The sequence below is a fragment of the Rhinoderma darwinii genome, chromosome 5, assembly GCF_050947455.1.
Source record: "Rhinoderma darwinii isolate aRhiDar2 chromosome 5, aRhiDar2.hap1, whole genome shotgun sequence".
In the NCBI taxonomy this organism is placed as follows: Eukaryota; Metazoa; Chordata; class Amphibia; order Anura; family Rhinodermatidae; genus Rhinoderma; species Rhinoderma darwinii.
This window is the reverse complement of record NC_134691.1, coordinates 237,448,264-237,470,429: the sequence shown is the minus strand read 5'-3', so window position 1 is coordinate 237,470,429 and position 22,166 is coordinate 237,448,264. Positions and strand designations below refer to the sequence as shown.

The 22,166-nt window shown below is 45.2% G+C and overlaps 1 protein-coding gene across 1 annotated transcript in view; it reads right to left on the bottom strand.

The window, feature by feature from the left end:
- The window catches only part of PKD1L1 (polycystin 1 like 1, transient receptor potential channel interacting), a 433,476-nt gene that overhangs the window by 83,429 nt on the left and 327,881 nt on the right, over positions 1 to 22,166 (bottom strand). The window contains exon 49 of the mRNA XM_075828219.1: positions 21,256 to 21,340. Coding sequence (XP_075684334.1) covers positions 21,256 to 21,340 — 85 coding nt within the window. The remainder of the gene's footprint in view (positions 1 to 21,255; positions 21,341 to 22,166) is intronic.

The following is a 22,166-nucleotide window of genomic DNA, read 5'->3' as shown; positions in this document are numbered from 1 at the left end:
GTGCAGACACAGCCGTGTTCTCGAGAGATCACGCTGTGTCGTCACTTACAGGTCCTGCATCGTGTCAGACGAGCGGGGACACATCGGCACCAGAGGCTACAGATGATTCTGTAGCAGCATCGGCGTTTGCAGGTAAGTTGCTACATCGACTTACCTGCTAACGCCGATGCTGCTGCAGAATCAACTGAAGCCTCTGGTGCCGATGTGTCCGACACGATGCAGGACCTGTGAGTGACGTCACAGATCTGCACTGCCAGAAGCTGGGTGTTCTGAAGAGAAGTGGATGATACTTCTCATCAGAGCGCCCAGCTAGTAAAAGTATTAAACACGCCCCGATGTACGCACATAATACACACCCAGTTGGACTTTTACTTTAAACACGCCCACTTGGACTTTTACAAGCCTCATTTGCATAAATACAAAAATGGTCATAACTTGGCCAAAAATGCTCGTTTTTTAAAAATAAAAACGTTACTGTAATCTACATTGCAGCGCCTATCTGCTGCAATAGCAGATAGGGGTTGCAAAATCTGGTGACAGAGCCTCTTTAATGGAGAAGACTTCCTGTGTTACCACTGATTGAAAAGAAGAGGATCTATAGGCAATATTGTGACAACAAAGACACTTCGACTTTTGCTACATGTGAAGGCACCCATAAAATTAGGAAATTATTTTAGGTTTTTTCCTCTGTAGCCTGCCGGGTGCTAGTAGCTTTTTGAATGTGATTGATCTCCTAAAGGTGACTTTGGGTTTGCTAGGAAGGTGATACTTGAGATAGGGACGTGCCTTGTGAGGGTTCTCATTATTTCCTTGTGAGCAGAGTTGAAGGAGGTAATGAACCTGTGTCTCAGCTTACTCTTTGATTATTTTATATTTATTTGACTGAGAACATTGCTATCCAGGTTATGCTTTTCACATTTAAAACTACCTTTCCCAAAGATACTTCTTTCAGGGAGGATTAGGATAAATACATGGATACCCGTTCAGATGTTTTTTTTACAATGTATTTTGCGTAAGCAAAATTCATTTTTCAGTCTCACCCAGACTATGCAAAACTATTGGATTTTATTGACACCAACTTTAAAAATGTTTCGTTTAAACTGATTAGTAAAATGCTTATATGCTCAACAGTGACCACTGAGATCATCCCCCAAACAAGGGAGGAAAAGGGATTGGTCCACTGATACCCCCAAGAGAATCATGTATTGACACCTACAGTTGAGTTCTAACACAGGTTCAAGGCCCCTCCTGATCGACCTCAGGTAATACCAATAAGAATTTTTACAATAATGACGTTAAAGCGATCAAAACAGTCCTTTAAAAAAAAACAACAGTTTAAAAAGTCACAGGGGGAAAGCCCTACCAATAGTGCTGCCCTGATGAAAGTGCACTTTACAAATTTTGTGGAAACCAATGAGACACACATACACAGTACCCATTGTCCCCTTTGGGAACATTCTCCTCAATGGTATCAAATCCTATGAACTACCACTCAAATTAAAATACATTGAAGGCAACAATACAGGTCCATCTGATGGGTCCATCTCAAGGTCCATTTGATAGGTCACTCACCCTGTATAGTCCAACCAACACCAATAGTCGAACTGATGAACCTAATACTCCCCCACACTCCTGTTAGAATTATGTCACTTCTCGATGCAATTTATCCCAAATCTCAGTTTATGATGTGCTCGGCTCAAGACCTTATGTTAATGGCATTCATCAGGAACCTTCCCCACATTCCTTTCCACTGCCTTTTCTCAAAACAATGCCTTTAATTTTAGACTGCACCTCCACTGACAGCGCCTATTTAGTGGGGACTTTTTTTTAGGATTTCCATCCCAAATAGCAATCCCCAATCATGCCAATGACAAATATACACCATGGTAGTTCTAGTTACACTGCTCAGCAACCCAAAGAGCCAAACCATTGTCAGGCCCATTATCAGGCTCTTTAAGCCAAAGCAGAAATTATCCACAAAAAAAAACAGATATAGGGGATGCAGAAATAGGAACCCGAAAAGCAAAAACAAATAGTGTAACAAAGTTAAACTGTTTAACGTTTCCAATTATATTCTTAAAGACATTGAGATGTGCCTCCTCTCTAAAGGAATGTACTGATGGTTTTCAACTATTTTTAGACCTACACACGTTCATCCGTAACCTCAAATTGTCACGCCATAGTTCAATTCTTCACATTTATCAGCAATGATTTCAGGTTCTTTGAAAGTATACACAACCAGAAGAGGAACTTATACCCCAATGAAAAAAAAACATCACATCACTGTCTACTAATTTCTACATAGTCATGAGGTCACTTAGGCTACTTTCAGATGTAGATTTGTATGAGCATTTAAAATGTAAACCCTCAAATGAGTTCATTTGTAACTATAAAGTTATTATTAAGACTGCCCTTAAAAATCAACTGCTCCCCAATGAGAGAAAAGGTTCCCTTCTTTTATTACCTGCCCAAGATTCACAATTCCTTATACAATCCCACAGAATGACCGATCATATCACGTATCAGCTCCCTCACAAGCAATCTTTCCCACTTTGTGGATCTTTACCTGCAAAAATGTGTCACCTCTTTCCTCTCATACCTGAAAAACTTCACTCGATTAATTAAAGTTACAAGCATTTAATAGAACACAATTTATCCAACCTTTCCAACAGCTGACGTTTCCTTCCTGTCCTCCAACATCCCATATGACAAGGGGATTGAGGCAGAAGATTATTTACATCTACAAAAAGATCCCTTCATGCTATTAATTGAAAGAGATTTCATCACAGAGTGTGCACTCTTTATTTTTAAATCACAATGTTTTCAGCTTTGAGACTGCCATCTATAGGCAAATAAGGGGCGGTGCAATGGGGTCCCATTTTGCATCGCCCTATGCAAATTTATACATAGGGATATCTGAATAGTAATACATCTACAGTGACCACTGATACCGTAATAATATACTCATGTACATCAGATACATTGATGACCTTTTACTTTTATTGATGCCCTGAATTACATTATTTTTAGTTTAAACTTAACACATCACTAATCCAATAATAACATGAAATTTTCAGACCTCATGATTTTAAAGGATGCACATGGGAATCTACTCACCAGCACTCATTTGAAACAGGTAGATGTTAATAGCTACCTTGATTTTCAATGTGCCCACTACCCCATGGTTGAAAAAATATTCTATTTGGGCAATTTAGGAGAAACAGGAAAAATTGCTCCAATGATTCAACTTTGAAGGCTCAGTGAAGGACACTAGGTAAACGCATCAAAGAAAAACGTTTTCCGAGATGCATGATACAGGGAGTTATGGAAATAGTCTCATCCCTCACATAAGCGAAATGACTGGAAAATAAACATCGAGCTCAATCAGAATCAAACAAAAGATGAAACACAGGCTTCCTTACTACCTTCAACTTAGGTTACATGGAGATGAGAACCCTCACAAGACACTGACATGTCCAGTGGCGGATTAAGTGTACCATGGGCCCTGGACTGTTGACACAACTTGGGCCACCTCCTTCCCCCTCACACGCAATTCAACCCCCCCCAACCCGCTGACACTGTACCCGTCAGTGCCACTGACCTGACAGATTCAGGTTTTAGCACTAGATACAGCTGCTCTGTATACAGGATACAAAGCAGCTGTTTCTCAAAAAGTAAAAATCATTTTTAATAAAAAGTATTTAGAAAGTTGCATCAAATACACTGATACACCGTTTTATTAAAGAAAAAAAAGGAAAATAATAATAATAATAAAAATTTGTAACACCTCTCTTTAACCCCTTAATACCGAAGATATTTTAAACCTTAATGACCAAGCAATTTTTTAAGTTTTTCCATCGTTGCATTCAAAGATCTATAACTTTTTTATTTTTGCGTCGACATAGCTGTGTAAAGACTATTTTTTGCGGGACAAGTTGTATTTTATAATAGCACCATTTTGGGGTACATATAATTTATTGATTAACTTTTAAATTACTTTTTTAGTGGGGTACTGGAAAAAAAAACAGACTTTTTTTGCGTCTTAATTTTACGCTGTTTACCGTGTGGTATAAATAGCATAATAACGTTATTCAGCGGGTCGTTACGATTGCGGCGATACCAAATTTATATGGATTTGTTTATGTTTTCCTACTTTTACACACTAAAAACACATTTTTTTCAAAATTATTTGCTTTTTTAAGAGCCATAACTTTCTTATTTTTTGACCGATGCAGCTGTATGAGGGCTTTTTTTTGCGGGACGACTTGTAGTTTTTATTGCTACCATTTTGGAGTAGATGCAAGTGTTTGATCACTTTTTATCAAATTCTTTTGAAGGCAGGATGAACAGAAAACAGCAATTCTGGCGTTGTTTTTTATTATATTTTTTACGGCGTTCACCGTGCGGGTTAAATAATGTAATCGTCTTATAGTTGGGTTAGTTACGGATGCGGCGTATGAGTAACATTTAACTTTTTTTCATAATAAAGTATTTTATAAGGGGAAAAAGTGTCTTTTTTTATTTATTTTTTACTCGGGACATTTATTTATTTATTTCAAACTTTATTTAATTTACTGTGCAAACTTTTGATTGCTATTATAATACACTGCAATACTTCTGTATTGCAGCGTATTATTGCCAGTCAGTGTAAAACTGACAGGCACCTTCTAGGTCATGCCTCTGGCATGGTCTAACAGGCAATTACTAAAGGCAGACCTGGGGGCCTTTGTTAGGCCCCCAGGCTGCCATAGAATCCATTGGCACCCCGTGATGCACGCGGGGTTGCCAGTGGAATGAGAGGGAGCCCCCTCCCTCTAAAATCACTCAGATGCAGCGCTCGCTATTGAGCGCCGCATCTGAGGGGTTAAATATGATCGGAGACCACTGCTAGTTGTCTCCGATTGTTGCCCTGAAGCCCGAGGCTGTTACAGCCCGGGCTTCAGCAGCACCCTGCACGATGCGGGAAAAGTTCTTCTGAAGTGCCGACGTGAAAAGGCGGCGATTCAGAAGAACTACCCTGAACGGCCAACGTAAAAACACTATACGCCAGTCGTTAAGGGGTTAAAGTGTAACTAAACTTTTAAAAAACTTTGACATGTTATAGTGATATGTCAGAACTTAATCGGTGGGGGGGTCCGAGAATTAAGACCCCCACCGATCGCTAAAGTGAAGCGACAGAAGCGCTCGGTTGAATGCTGCACTGCTTCGTTCCTGACCGGCATTCCTCGGAGTGGTGTACGTCCATACACCGCTTGCTCGGCTTTCTGAGAAAACAGATCAGAAACTAAGCGGCACAGCTGTCATCTGAGTGCTTCTGCCACTTTGTTTTAGCGTTCGGTGGGGGGTCTCAATGCTCGGACACCTACCGATCAAAACTTCTGACATTTCACTATGACATGCCAGAAGTTTTTTAGAAGTTTAGTTACACTTTAAAAGGGTTTTCCCATGAAGGACATTTATGACTTATCCACAGACTATGTCATAAATGTCAGATAGATGCAGGTCCCATCTCTGGGACCTGCACCTATCTCAAGAACGGGGCCCCCTAAATCCTGTTCTACCTCTTTCTGCTATCGCTGCCTCCCAGCCACTTCCTGCCTTCATGGTTGGGAGTTTCCGTAACTCTCATGATAGAGAATGGCAGATATGGAAGTAGCGTAGCATGCAGGCTACACTGTTTTCGTAACTCCCGACCATGAGCCAGCGGGAGCAGAAAGAGGGAGAATGGGGTTTAGGAGGCCCCGTTCTAGAGATAGGTGCAGGTCCAGCATCTATCTGACATTTATGACATATCCTGTGGATATATCATAAATGTCCCTCATGGGAAAACCCCTTTAAGTAGTCAGACACCCCTCCCCTTGAAGTAAAATAACTTCTGAGAGCTGTATGGGGGGAATTATATTGCAAGGGGAGGTCAGATTCATACCTCCCAAACGTCCCGATTCCGGCGGGACAGTCCCGGTTTCTCACCGTTTCCCGCCGTCCCGGCCGGTCTTCAAAATGTCCCGCTGGGCGCTGCATCAAAACAGCTGATCGCTGCCGACTGCAGCAGCGATCAGAAGAAGGCAGGAGTCTTGCGGCAGTGTTCTCACTGGGTTCGATGCCGGCCCGGGAGTGGACCAGTCCAGTCACCTGACCTGTCACCTGACCTGTCATCTGACCTCACCAGTCAGGTGACTGGACTGGTCCACTCCCGGGCTGGCATCGACACCAGAGAGAACGCAGCTGCAAGACTCCTGCCTTCTTCTAACGGTGAGTGAAAGCAGAGTGCATGTGAGGAGGAGGAGGGGGGGTCTGTTTTTGCTCGCTGTAGGAGTCGGAATCCCCAATCCCCGGCCGGGGATTGGGGATTCCGCTACAGGAGAAGTGAGTGACTACACTGTCCATATATGGACACAGCAACGTCACTCACTTCTGAAGCGGAATCCCCGACCCTATGGCCGGGGATTCCGCTACAGGAGAAGTGAGTGACTACACTGTCCATATATGGATACAGTGACGTCACTCACTTCTGAAGCGGAATCCCCGACCCTGTGGCCGGGGATTCCGTTACAGAAGAAGTGAGAGACCAAAGTGTCCATATATGGACACAGTGACGTCACTCACTTCTGAAGCGGAATCCCCGACCCTGTGGCCGGGAATTCCTCTCCAGGAGAAGTCAGTGACACTGTCCATATATGGACATTGAAGTCAGAGACTTCTCCTGGAAGGGGGGGGATGGGTGCAACCTACAGGGGGCTGTGTGGCATTACCTACAGGGGACTTGGTGGCATTACATACAGGGAGCTGGATGGCATTACCTACAGTGGGCTGGGTGGCATTACATACAGGGGGCTGGGTGGCATTACCTTCAGGGGGCTGGGTGGCATTACATACAGGGTGCTGGGTGGCATTACATACAGGGGGGCTGGGTGGCAGTGGCATTACCTGCAGGGGGCTGGGTGGCCTTGCCTACAGGGGGCTGTGGCATTATCTACAGAGGGAAGTGTGTGGCAACAAATTTAAATGAAATCTATCCGATTTTAAAATGGACAGGGAAAAAAACGGATGCAAAACGGGTTAAAATCGGCCGTTAAAAACGGCAACACGGCCCGGAACGGAATCGGTACGGATGCAAAACGGCCGGGAAAAATAGCACAAAATGGACGTTTTTATCGGCCGACACTCAGACCCTGTCGTGTGAATAAGGCCTAAGGGGCTGTGTGTTGCGCTACCTACAGGGGGGGCTGTGTCTGGAGCTATCTACAGGGGGGGCTGTATCTGGCGCTATGTACAGGTGGGCTGTGTCTGGAGCTATCTACAGGGGGGCTGTGTGTGGCGCTATCTACAGGGAGGCTGTATCTGGCGCTATGTACAGGGGGGCTGTATCTGGAGCTATCTACAGGTGGGCTGTGTGTGGCACTATATACAGGGGGGCTGTGTGTTGAGCGATCTACAGGGGGTCTCTGGTGGATGATTTTTCCATTGACCGGTAGCAGAGTTACCCAATCTGAAAAAAAAAATCCCCATCATGTAACTCTGCTACCTGTCAATTGAAAAGTCATCCACCACAGGGTCTCCCTCTTGACTTTCATTGTTCTCAGCCTTTTGGTTTGTCCTGCAGCTGCTGCCATGATGAGCAAATGTTATACCCAAGATAGGAAAAGTAACATAAAGACCGGATCCATAATATCTGTGATATCCAGACAGTCTAGAGATCCGCGATGAGAATGTGCGCGTGTTATTTGCAGAAGGATCTGGCCGCGATTTGATGTGTTTATGCCGGGTATTGGGCGTGGTTAGGGGCGTGGCTTAAAATGTCCCTCTTTTCCGAATTCAAAAGTTGGGTGGTATGCAGATTGTCTGACTGACTGCTGGGGGCTCTATAGGGGGGTCTGAGTGTCTGACTCTGACGTCTCTGTGGGGGAGGGATATTATTCCCATTGTGCCCTCAGTAGTTACTAATATATTGCAAGGAGAGCTCAGATTGTCTGACTGACTGCTGGGGGCTCTAAAGGGGGTCTGAGCGACTAACTGCTGAGGAGCAGTTATTCGCTCAGACCCCCCTATAGAGCCCCCAGCAGTCAGGACGACAATCTGACCTCCCCTTGCAATATATTAGGCTCTATGGGAAGGGGGTATTATACTGAAAAGTGGGTATAACTATATAAGTGACTGCAGAGGAATCAATGAAGTTGGGAATAATCCCCCCATCCCCCATAGAGCCCTCAATATTTATTATACAGCGGGGGGGGGGGGGGGTTGAGCAGCTGACTGCTGAGTGCTCTATGGTCGGAAATCGTGACGCACATCTGCTGGCCCTATCTCGCCCCTGAAAATGTTGTCCCTCCCTCTGGGCCGATTCATGCTTTTCTGCTGCCTTAGACGAAAATTGAAGTGGCGTCCCCCAGATTTTGATTGACATCTCCCTGGCTGTTCTACCCCACTAGCAGCCTCCTCCAACTCTTGCAGATGCGCCGATGCCCTGTACTGGCATGCACAGTGCAGCCGGGCAGAGTATACCTCGCTGCACGGTGCGTGCCCAAGTAGTACATGGCAATGGCGCATCCGAGACAGATGGAGGAGACCGGTAGTGATGTATAACAGCTAGAGTGATGTCAGTCAAGCATGGAAAGGTGGAGAGGCAGGAGTCTGACTCTTCAGGATAGCGGCACCGCCCATGACCTCAATTACAGCATCAGAACCAACATCTAATATATACGGCTCCAGAACCAAGCTCAGTACATATATACAGCCCCAGAACCAAGGTCAAACATATATACAGCACCAGAACCAACCTCAATACATATATACAGCCCAGAAGAAAGCTCAGTACATATATACAGCCCCAGAACAAAGCGCATACATATATACAGCACCAGAACAAACCTCAGTACATATATACAGCACCAGAACCAACCTCAGTACATATATACAGCCCCAGAACAAAGCTCGGTACATATATACAGCCCCAGAACCAAGCGCATACATATATACAGCACCAGAACCAACCTCAGTACATATATACAGCCCCAGAACCAAGCTCATACATATATACAGCACCAGAACAGAGCTCATTACATATATACAACACCAGAATCAAGCTCAGTATATATATGTATATATATATATATATATATATGCAGCACCAGAATCAAGTTCAGTATATAAATACAGCACCAGAACCAAGCTCAGTACATATATACAGCACCAGAACAAACCTCAGTACATATATACAGCCCCAGAACCAAGCTCATACATATATACAGCACCAGAACAGAGCTCATTACATATATACAACACCAGAATCAAGCTCAGTGTAATGGCAGGAAGGAGGTGAAGGGAACAAGTGAGCCCTAATCTACCCACCGCCCTGTCCCTGCCTACTTGCAACGACCCGCCCTAGGTGACGGGGTACAACTTGGCGGCGGTCCCTACGCTGTCTAAGTGCAAGGGAGTACAAACAGGGAACACGCAAGGAAAGGGGCAGTAGCCCACGGAACGCCATGAGGAAACGGAGCGGTGAATGAGTCAGTCAGGATCAGGATGTAGTGGAGTATACCAACGAGAGCACAGAGCAGGAAGCAAGCCAGGGGCAAAGCGAAGCAGGAGAAGCGGAACTGAAGCAAGGCAGAAGCACGGCAGAAGCAGGCTGGAGCAAGGCAGCAGTGGGGCCAGGAATCCAAGAAGAATAACAAGCACTGAGGAAGAGAACACGGCAGGTATAATTGGACAGGGGGCGGAGCTAACTCCGACTGACCAGGCCGCGATAGGCTCTCCCACTCCTGAGCCTGCCACCCTGGTTGGTGGGAGCCGGCGTCAGTCTAAGAGGTCTGGCCTCAGGTGTCGACTGATTAATCCCGGGAGTATACACAGACGTAGTACCTGGCAGATCCTTTACAGTACTCCCCCTTTTAGGAGGGGCCACTGGACCCTTACTAAGAGGACCCGGTTTAGTGGGGAAGAGAAGGTGGAACCTCCTGATCAATACCCCAGCATGAACATCACGAGCAGGTACCCAAGTCCTCTCCTCCGGCGCGTATCCTCTCCAATGGACCAGGTACTGGAGGGAGCCCTGGATCATCCTACTGTCCATAATCTTGGCCACCTCGAATTACACCCCCTCAGGGGTGAGAACGGGAACAGGAGGTTTCCTCGAGGGGGACCAGGATGGGGAGCAGCGTTTAAGGAGGGAGGCATGGAAGACGTCATGTATGCGAAAGGATGGGGGCAGCTCCAGACGGAAGGATACAGGGTTGAGGACTTCAATGATCTTATAAGGTCCAATAAATCGGGGAGCAAACTTCCTGGACGGGACCTTAAGGCGCAAGTTCCTGGACGACAACCAGACCAGATCCCCGACGACAAACCGGGGGTTAGCAGAACGTCTACTATCAGCCTGAATCTTTTGTACGCTCTGGGACGCCTCTAGGTTCTTCTGAACCTGGGCCCAGACTGTGCACAGTTCCCGATGAACGTCCTCTACCTCGGGATTATTGGAACAACCAGGAGAAACGGAGGAGAATCTTGGGTTAAACCCGAAATTACAGAAAAACGGGGAGACCCCTGACGAGTTACTGACCCGGTTATTCAGGGAAAATTCGGCGAGGGGAAGGAATGAGACCCAATCAAATTGACAGTCGGAGATGAAACACCTTAAATATTGTTCCAGGGATTGGTTAGTCCTTTCCGTTTGGCCATTAGTTTCGGGATGGAAGGCGGAGGAGAAGGACAGATCAATCTCCAACTTTTTACAAAAAGCTCTCCAAAATAAGGAAACAAATTGTACCCGTCTGTCAGAAACGATATTGACTGGGGCCCCATGGAGACGCAGAATGTGTTTAACAAACAAAGAAGCTAACGTCTTGGCGTTAGGTAGTTTCTTGAGGGGCACAAAGTGGCACATCTTGCTGAAGCGGTCTACTACCACCCACACCACCGACTTGCCCTGAGATGGAGGCAAATCGGTGATAAAATCCATGGAGATATGGGTCCAAGGTCTCTGGGGAATGGGCAAGGAACGTAGTAAGCCCGCAGGTCGGGACCTAGGGGTCTTGGACCTAGCACAAACCTCACAAGCGGCGACGTAAGCCCTAACGTCTTTAGGCAACCCAGGCCACCAATAGTTTCTGGTAATGAGGTGTTTGGTACCCAAGATGCCAGGATGACCAGATAGTGCAGAGTCATGGTTTTCCCTGAGTACCCTTAGCCGGTATTGCAGGGGGACAAACAGTTTGTCCCCAGGGAGGTTCCCGGGAGCTGAACCTTGATCAGCCGGGATGCCAGAAGCTAAATCAGAATCAGTGGCAGAAATGATTATACCAGGGGGTAAAATACAAGCAGGATCCTTCTCGGAAGGAGGATTGGCCATGAAACTACGTGACAGTGCATCAGCCTTAATATTTTTGGACCCAGCCCTATAGGTAACCAAGAAATTAAATCTGGTAAAGAATAGTGCCCAACGAGCTTGTCTAGGATTAAGCCTCCGGGCAGATTCTAGGAAAACCAGATTCTTGTGGTCAGTAAGGACCGTTACCTGGTGTCTGGCCCCCTCCAGGAAGTGACGCCACTCTTCAAAAGCCCATTTAATGGCTAAACGTTTGCGGTTGCCAATATCATAGTTACTCTCCGTGGGCGAAAACTTCCTAGAGAAGTAAGCACAGGGGCGGAGATGGGTGAGGGAGCTGGTACCCTGGGACAAGACGGCCCCCACTCCCACCTCGGATGCATCAAACTCCACAATAAATGGCTCCCTTTGGTTGGGCTGAACCAGCACGGGGGCCGAGATAAAGCACTTCTTGAGGGTCTCAAAAGCCTGGACGGCCTCAGGGGGCCAATGGAGGACATCAGCACCCTTGCGAGTAAGGTCCGTAAGAGGCTTAGCGACGACCGAGAAGTTGGCAATAAATCTCCTGTAATAGTTAGCGAACCCCAAAAAACATTGTAGCGCCTTCAGGGAGGCAGGTTGGACCCATTCCGCCACAGCCTGAACCTTGGCAGGGTCCATGCGGAATTCATGAGGAGTGAGGATTTGACCTAAAAATGGTATCTCCTGTACCCCAAACACACATTTTTCGGTCTTCGCAAACAGATTATTTTCCCGGAGGACCTGGAGGACCTTCCTGACATGCTCCACGTGGGAGGACCAGTCCTTGGAAAACACCAGTATGTCATCAAGGTACACTACAAGAAAATTACCCAGGTAATCTCTCAGAATTTCATTAATAAAATTCTGGAAGACGGCAGAGGGCATTACACAACCCAAAGGACATGACCAGGTATTCGAAATGACCTTCGGGTGTGTTGAACGCAGTTTTCCACTCATCCCCCTCTTTGATGCGGATAAGGTTATATGCCCCCCGTAGATCGAACTTAGAAAACCATTGGGCCCCCTGAACCTGATTAAAAAGATCCGGAATCAAAGGAAGGGGATACTGGTTCCTTACGGTGACCTTATTCAGGTTCCGATAATCAATGCACGGCCTAAGACCACCATCCTTCTTCCCCACGAAGAAGAAGCCAGCACCTACAGGAGAAGTCGAGGGGCGAATGAAACCCTTGGCCAGGCATTCTTGGATATACTCCCTCATAGCTTCACGTTCAGGACATGAAAGATTAAATATCCTACCCTTAGGAAGTATGGCACCAGGCACCAAATCGATGGCGCAATCGTAATCTCTATGAGGGGGACACCTCGGAGGCCTCCTTAGAAAACACATCAGCGAAGTCCTGAACAAACTCAGGAAGCGTGTTTACCTCCTCCCGGGGAGAAATAGAGTTAACCGAAAGACATGACATCAGGCATTCACTACCCCATTTGGTGAGATCCCCAGTATTCCAATCAAACGTGGGATTATGCAGCTGCAACCAGGGAAGACCTAATACCAGATCGGACGATAATCCCTGCATCACCAGTACAGAGCACTGCTCCAAATGCATGGAGCCAACAAGGAGTTCAAAAACAGGAGTATGCTGAGTAAAATAACCATTAGCAAGAGGAGTGGAGTCGATACCCACTACCGGGATAGGATAAGGCAAATCAATAAAAGGCATTTTTAGAGACATAGCAAATTCCACAGACATGATATTAGCAGATGAGCCAGAATCCACGAAGGCACTGCCAGTGGCAGACCGGCCAGCAAACGAGACCTGAAAGGGAAGCAAAATTTTTTTGCGTTTCATATTAACGGGAAATACCTGTGCGCCCAAGTGACCTCCCCGATGATCACTTAGGCGCGGAAGTTTTCCGGCTGTTTATTCTTGCGCCTGGGACAGGTGTTCAGTAGATGCTTGTCGTCCCCACAATAGAAGCAGAGACCATTCTTCCTGCGAAACTCTCTACGTTGTCGAGGGGACATGGAGGCCCCGAGTGGCATAGGTACCTCCGAGTCCTCCGTGGAAGAGCGAGGAGACGGGTCCTCGGGGAGAATCGCAGGGAAGTCAGAGGGGAACACATTGAAACGTTCAAGCTGACGTTCCCTGAGACGTCGGTCAAGTCGTACTGCTAGGGCCATAACCTGGTCTAGGGAGTCAGAAGAGGGGTAGCTAACCAGCAGATCCTTCAGGGCGTCAGATAATCCTAACCTAAACTGGCACCTTAGGGCCGGGTCGTTCCACCGAGAAGCTACGCACCACTTTCTAAAATCAGAACAGTATTCCTCAACAGGTCTCCTACCCTGACGTAAGGTCACCAGCTGACTCTCGGCTAAGGCAGTCCTGTCAGTCTCGTCGTAAATGAGTCCGAGGGCAGAGAAAAAACGATCAACAGAGGAAAGTTCAGGGGCGTCAGGAGCCAAGGAGAAGGCCCACTCTTGGGGCCCTTCCTGGAGTCGGGATATAATGATACCCACCCGCTGGTTCTCGGAACCTGAGGAGTGAGGTTTTAGGCGGAAATAAAGTCTGCAACTCTCCCGGAAGGAGAGAAAAGTCTTACGGTCCCCTGAGAACCGGTCAGGTAACTTGAGGTCGGGTTCTAGAGGTGAGGTGAGGGGTACTACTAAGGCAGCGTCACCCTGGTTGACCCTCTGAGCCAGGGCCTGGACCTGTAGGGAGAGGCCCTGCATCTGCTGGGTCAGGGTCTCAAGGGGGTCCATGATAGCGTCAGCGTAGGAGAAATGGTAGACTAGGTATGGGCTTGTTATTATGTAATGGCAGTAAGGAGGTGAAGGGAACAAGTGAGCCCTAATCTACCCACCGCCCTGTCCCTGCCTACTTGCAACGACCCGCCCTAGGCGACGGGGTACAACTTGGCGGCGGTCCCTACGCTGTCTAAGTGCAAGGGAGTACAAACAGGGAACACGCAAGGGAAGGGGCAGTAGCCCACGGAACGCCGCGAGGAAACGGAGCGGTGAATGAGTCAGTCAGGATCAGGATGTAGTGGAGTATACCAACGAGAGCACGGAGCAGGAAGCAAGCCAGGGGCAAAGCGAAGCAGGAGAAGCGGAACTGAAGCAAGGCAGAAGCACGGCAGAAGCAGGCTGGAGCAAGGCAGCAGTGGGGCCAGGAATGCAAGAAGAATAACAAGCACTGAGGAAGAGAACACGGCAGGTATAAATGGACAGGGGGCGGAGCTAACTCCGACTGACCAGGCCGCGATAGGCTCTCCCACTCCTGAGCCTGCCACCCTGGTTGGTGGGAGCCGGTGTCAGTCTAAGAGGTCTGGCCTCAGGTGTCGACTGATTAATCCCGGGAGTATACACAGACGTAGTACCTGGCAGATCCTTTACACTCAGTATATATATGTATATATATATATATATATATATATATATATATACAGCACCAGAATCAAGTTCAGTATATAAATACAGCACCAGAACAAAGCTCAGTACATATATCAGGCACCAGAACAAAGCTCAGTACATATATACAACACCAGAACAAAGCTCAGTAAATATAGACAGCCCTAGAACCAAACTCATTATATAAATACAGCACCAGAACAAAGCTCAGTACATAAATACACCAGAACCAAGCTCAGTACATAAATACATCACCAGAACCAAGCGCGTTACATATATATATATATATATATATATATATATAACACCAGAACCAAGCTCAGTACATAAATACAACATCAGCACAAACACAGCTCATCAATTTAGTGCAACCCCTGCAGTATAGGTTTGTACAGCGTAAAACTACAGCTCCCTGCATGACCCAAACAATGGTAAGGATATACTGGGCGTTGCTGTTTCCCAAAAAAAACTAAATCACACCACCCATCATCTCGCTCCAGATCATATAGTGAGTACAGTACTGATTAGAGGCAGAATAAACATTTACATTAAGTGACTCACCAGTGATGTATTTTCAGATTCTAGTTGCTATTTTCTCTTTTCTTCTCCATCCGGTCCAGACCTCTATGATGACTTCTCCCGGCCACGACTCATATCTGCAGTTTGCCGCTCAGATGTCTTCAGCTTCTCACTTTTCAAACATTAGATAGCGCCCCCTATAGAGCCCCCTGTATATAGTGCCCCCACAGAGCCCTCTGTAGATAGTGCCCCCATAGAGCCCCTGTAGATAGTGCCCCCATAGAGCCCCCTGTAGATAGTGCCCCCATAGAGCCCCCTGTAGATAGTGCCCCCATAGAGCCCTCTGTAGATAGTGCCCCTCACAGAGACCTCTGTAGATAGTGCCCCCCATAGAGCCCCTGTAGATAGTGCCCCATTAGATAGTACCACTTGTAGATAGGGTCCCCTGTAGATAGTGCCCCCCATGGAGCCCCCTGTAGATAGTGCCCCCACAGAGCCCCATGTAAACAGTGCCCCCATAGAGCTCCCTTTAGATAGTGCCCCCCCATAGAGCCCCCTGTAGATAGTGCCCTACATAGATCCCCCTCTAGATAGTGCCCCACTTACAGCCCCCTCTAAATAGTGCCCCACATATAGTCCCCCTGTAGATCGTGCCCCAGATACAGCCCCCTGTATATAGTGTCCCACATATAGCCCCCCTGTAGATAGTGCCCCACATTTAGACCCCCTGTAGATAGCGCTCTACATATAGCGCCCTGTAGATAGCGCTCTACATATAGCGCCCCCTGTAGATAGTGCCTCACATATAGCTCCCACGTAGATAATGCCACTCACTTTTAAGTGAAAAAAACTAAACATACTCACCTTGATCCCGTTCCCATGCCATCCTGTATCTATGCAGGCCTGCTCTCTTCTGAACAGGTCTGCTGGGGCTGAACGACGCAAGCGGCGTGATGACATCATCGCGCTGCTTGCTTCGTTGAAAGGCGCTGATTGGCAGCGTAGAATGCTTTGTCACGTTGATCAGCGCCCTTCAACAAAGGAAGCAGCACGATGACTTCAACAACAGAAACCGCTAGCGTAGTTGAAAGGCGCTGACTGGCGGGACAAGTTATTCTGCCCTGCCAATCAGCGTCATTGTAAGGCGCTGTATGGTCGGGCACGAAATGTACCCGGCCATTCAGCGCTTATGCATGTAATTGTACTTGTGTCCTATAGACGCAGGTAGAATTAGTGCAGGAATGACTGGCGGCAGCTGGTTTCAATTGCGCCGCCACCCCCTCAGAGAGGCAGCAGGCCGGATGGTGCGACCCTGCCCTCCCCATCATCAACGGCCCTATTACCTCCCATCCTGCCCCTGCTATTGCTCTCCCTACCCACCCCTGCAATTGCTCTCCCTTCCCCTCCTCCCCATTAGCGACGCTAGCACGCTGCAATACAGATTTTTTTTAAATGATGTGCGGTTCGGGCGGGAATGGGCCCTCTGGGAGCCTTGGGTCCCCTGGGATCCTTGGTGCCTGGGTGGCCGCCCGAACCGCCTATATGATGATCCGCCACTGGGCATGTCCTATGCAAATCCAAAGTCGCAAAACTACTAGCACCCAGCAGGCTAAGGAGGAAAAAGCCTGAAACCATAAAATAACCATTTTCTAATATCAAGGGTGCCTTTAAAGAGGCTCTGTCACCAGTTTATTAATTCCCCATCTCCTTAACGAATCCAATAGGCGCTTTATTAATACAGTGTGATTTGTTTTCAAAAACGTTTATTATTTGCAAAGTTAGGAGCACTTCTCCAAATATGCTAATGTGGCTCTAATAGCCAAATAGGAGGTGACTCTTTCTTTTTACTCAGGGTGGTGTAATGTTTTCTCGATGACGCTGTACAATGTCTCATACAGCTTCTCCCCCTTCCCTGCCCATCAACACAGTGTAATCATATAGTATTCCCGACTGTGTTCCATTCCCGACAGTGTTTTCAACGGGTGATATCTCCGGCTGTGTTACAGCTAAGAACTTCGATTCCGGTGTCATATGAAAGATTAGAATCTCTTCTTTCATATGCCACCTATTCTAGGTGTTCCACAGCCCAAGATACGGCTGTTTGAAGTGATCCCCCTTCCCTTTAGAATGTTTCTCATACTGTGTGAAGCAGCTTCATGCTGATAGGACAGCGTCAGAGGCTGTGACGTAGCTCCACCTCAGGAGAATCACTGCGGTTACCTCCCACTAATAAAGGCTCATTTACATATTTGGATAAAAGCGTATAACTTAAAATAATAAATGTTTTGGGACACAATTTTCACTAGCATTATCAGTGTGACAGCATCTATCAGATTAGTTAGTAGATAGGGCATTACTAAACTAGCGACAGATCCTCTTTAAATGTAGCAAGTCCAAGTGTCTTTGTTGTCACAATATTGCCCATAAATCCACTTCTTTTCAATCAGTGGTAAAACAGGAAGTCTTCTCCATTAAGTCCTTCATGAACTGTGATTCTGTATATGTCATCTATTTAATGCAATGCCAGTGTAATATACAATATGGATGAAATAGGATAACCAAAAACAGAGATCAAACTGTAACAAGGTTTTCTCAAGCATAGTGTATCGGGTCATTGTGTGGCTTTCCACGTGGCATTTTCAATTGTTTCTCAATTACCCCCATAGAGCAGATTGAAAGCCCTGTCCCAAATAGGTTTCAGAAGCTAAAACAAAGAGAAAACGTCAGGATCTACACATTGTCTTGTCTACAGGCCAGTTGTCTTAATGAAATTATTGATTCCTCCCTTTGAATATCAATTCCTGTGTCAGATTCAGACCATCAGACAATTTGCTCCTAATTACCATTCATTAACAACTGTAGTCTAGGAAAATATTTCCATTAAATATTATTGTTTTAATAGTGCCTTTTATATATATATATATATATATATATATATATATATATATATATATATATATGCTCAGTGGTACATCAAGCCTATTACTGTTCATTTAACAATTGTGGTTCTAATATTCTTCCATTAAGCCTTAAATTATAAATATTGTTGTACACACAATATATGTACTACTTTTCTGATACATGCATGCTTTTAGTGCATGTAAAGCTTTTAATGTTCTTATCTTTAGATAAATGCATAATTATTGTGCAGGTAATGTTTTTAGTATACGTATATCTGTTCTCTCTCTATTTTAGAATGTGTATATCATGTCTTTCCCCCTTATTTTTACATTGATGCCATATTATTTTATATTTTTATCATATCCCTTTGTTATGAATATGTATTTACATATATACAATATTATTCATTTTTATGCATTACGTATTTTTTTAATCTATTTTATTTGATATACTGATTATGGTTTTGACTGACCTTCGGCCCAATGTAATATATATATATATATATATATATATATATATATAATATTCTTGAACACTGTACTGATTTCACAATATTCTGTGTGCCTCTCAGTTTTTTGTTGCTCTTTAAAGGGCTTATCCAGTCCCTAAAAATGTATGGCCTATCCTGAGGATAGGCCATCACTAGCTAATGGGTCAGGGTCCGACTCCCAGGATGAGCGGCGGGGATCCCAGAAGTCGAACCCCGACCATCAGCTATTGATGGCCTATCTGGAGGATACAGATGTAGCTATCTTTAACTTATGCCTCTGACCTCCCATTGACATCAATGGGAGGCAGAGAAAGCGTATTTCGCGGTGTTTCTTACCCGCGGCACTCAATGGCCACGGGCGAAAAACGCAGTGAAAAAAACCCGTGAAAATCGGCGTGCAGGCAGAGCAAAATCTGCCTCAAAATTCCAAATAGAATTTTGAGGCAGATTTTCCTCCTGCACAAAACTCTGTGTGAACCCAGCCTAAAGTTCCTGAATAATGAAATGTTTTTATTCCTTAGCTAATATTATGATTCCTTGCTATGGAGAATATAGCTAAATATTTACCAGTGCTTTCGAGTTTGCCGCCCCATATCGTCTGGGAATACAGTTTGTTTACCATTTATATGGGGAATAGGCTGGTGATATAGCAACTGTGGGGGTCATTATGTCCCATCAGTCCGTGGCGTTGCATGTTATGGGAAATTATACTCTTACATGTAAAAATCCATTCATGCTTGTGATTAGCTCAGCACGAGCAACTCCCCATTGTACGTAATTGGATCAGATAGAGCCAATGGCCCATTGTAAACAATCGGCTAAAGTTCAAGCCTACTCCCCTTTTGAAAGATATTATTGTAATTGCATTTTTTTTCAATAAAGCAGAGAAGCATATTTTTGGGTATACAAAGAATTGTCTTGATGTCTGCTATTTCTCTCCGATATATCGATATAACTAATGGAGTTGGATCTGGATAAGTGTACTGGACGGGTTTCAGTTGACACACCCACGCCTAAACCTACAGTCTAATATATTTCGGCCAGGATTGCGTAAAAAATCAGTATCAATTAGTATCAATTGTTGTAGATTTTGCTATATTATGTTTTTATTACATTAATATTATTTTCATCAAAGTATTTAAATTGTGGAAATTTAATTTTTCACTGCTATGAAGTGCTCCTTATAGGTGCGGGGTTCTTTGTGATAATACAACAGCACCCTCATGAAGATTAACCCTAACCAACTCACTTGACGCATCACCGTCCCTCTATAGGGTACATAAGCTGTCAAATAAACAAATGTCGCATCCCCTCCCTCTTAAACGACACTCAAGCTGTCCATCAAACAAAGCATGACAACATTTCTTTTGTTCCTTCCTGCATTTTTGTATTTCATTTATCCTCGGTTTCATTGTCTGTATTCACTGTTTTGATGAAGATGCCATTCCGGCATTGAAATGTGTAACCACAATAAGGGGGAGTTTAACCCCTTCCCGACATCCACCGTATATATATATATATATATATATGGCTATACGGGCTGAGCACGCTCCATAGAACAAGCGTGTAGGCCAACACTTCAGTGTAACAAGCCTGATAACACTATTTTATCCCCTTAAATGCGACGGTCAATAGCAATCGCGGCATTTAAGTGGTTAGAAAGAGAGGGCGTCTCTCTGTAACATTGAAACGGCACACCCACGCCGCAATGACGTGGTGACAATGGTTGGCATGGCAGCCTGGGGCCTGATGATGGCCCCCAGGTCCGCCATCTTTGTATTCCTATGAAGCCCTGCCTCAGGGAGAGTGAGAGTATAGAGGGGAGGAGGAGAATGTCAGTATAACGATATACAGCAATACATTAGTATTGCAGTATATTATGCAAGCGATCGTTGGTTCAAGTCCCCTAGGGGGACTAGTAAAAAAAAGTTAAATATAGTAGAATAAAGTTTTTTCTATTTCACTCACATATATAACCTTTCCCTATGTTCCCCCAAGCACAATTTAAAAAAATAAAGAATTAACATAACTGGTATTACTTCGTCCCGCAAAAGATAAGCCCTCATACCGCTCAATCGACTGAAAAAAAAAAGTTAAGACTCTCAGAATATGGCGACAAAACTCAAATTTTATTTTTAACAATTAGTGTTTTCCTTGTATAAGTAGTAAAACACAAAACAACTATATAAATTTTGTATCTCTATAATCAATACGAATAAAGTTAACATGCTGTTTTTACTGCATAGGTAGGCTGCAAAAACAAACCCCCCCCCCACCTCAAAGATGGAGGAATCGGTTTTTTTTTCCTATTCCACCCTACAAATAATTTGTTTTCTCTTTTCCCCACTACATTATATGGTACAATAAATAGTGCAGTGAAAATCTACAACTCGTCCTGCAAAAAACAAGCCCTTAGACGGCACTACTGATGGAAAAATAAAAAAAAAGTTATGGCTTTTGGAAGGTAGGGAGGAAAAAATGAATGTGAAAATCTGAAAAATGGCTTCGGCGGGAAGGGGTTAATAACTGTATGCAAAAACAAACTTTCTTTCACTTGCTTTACCTGACTATACAATTAAAAAATAAATAAATATGGCAATATAAAATTAAAAAAGTACATCTTACCAAAGTGGGCTGGATGATAAAAACGCAATAAATCAGTGAGAAAAACACTGCGTGTAACCAAAGCAAACATTTTGTGGAACCAAACCTGAGGAGTAAAAAAAAGAATAGCAAAACAGTTATTTACATTCTTATATGCAACTACTGTTGTTTAAAGAGGCTCTGTCACCAGATTTTGCAACCCCTATCTGCTATTGCAGCAGATAGGCGCTGCAATGTAGATAAGAGTAACGTTTTTATTTTTAAAAAACGAGCATTTTTGGCCAAGTTATGACCATTTTTGTATTTATGCAAATGAGGCTTGCTAAAGTCCAACTGGGCGTGTTGAAAAGTAAAAGTACAAGTGGGCGTGTATTATGTGCGTACATCGGGGCGTGTTTAATACTTTTACTAGCTGGGCTTTCTGACGAGAAGTATCATCCACTTCTCTTCAGAACGCCCAGCTTCTGGCAGTGCAGACACAGCCGTGTTCTCGAGAGATCACGCTGTGACGTCACTTCCCCAGGTCCTGCATCGTGTCAGACTTGCGAGGACACATCGGCACCAGAGGCTACAGATGATTCTGCAGCAGCATCGGCGTTTGCAGGTAAATCGATGTAGCTACTTACCTGCAAACGCTGATGCTGCTGCAGAATCAACTGTAGCCTCTGGTGCCGATGTGGCCGACACGATGCAGGACCTGTGAGTGACGTCACAGATCTGCACTGCCAGAAGCTGGGCGTTCTGAAGAGAAGTGGATGATACTTCTCATCAGAACGCCCAGCTAGTAAAAGTAGTAAACACACCCAGATGTACGCACATAATACACGCCCAGTTGTACTTTTACTTTTCAACACGCCCAGTTGTACGTTTGCAAGCCTCATTTGCATAAATACAAAAACGGCCATAACTTGGCCAAAAATGCTCGTTTTTTA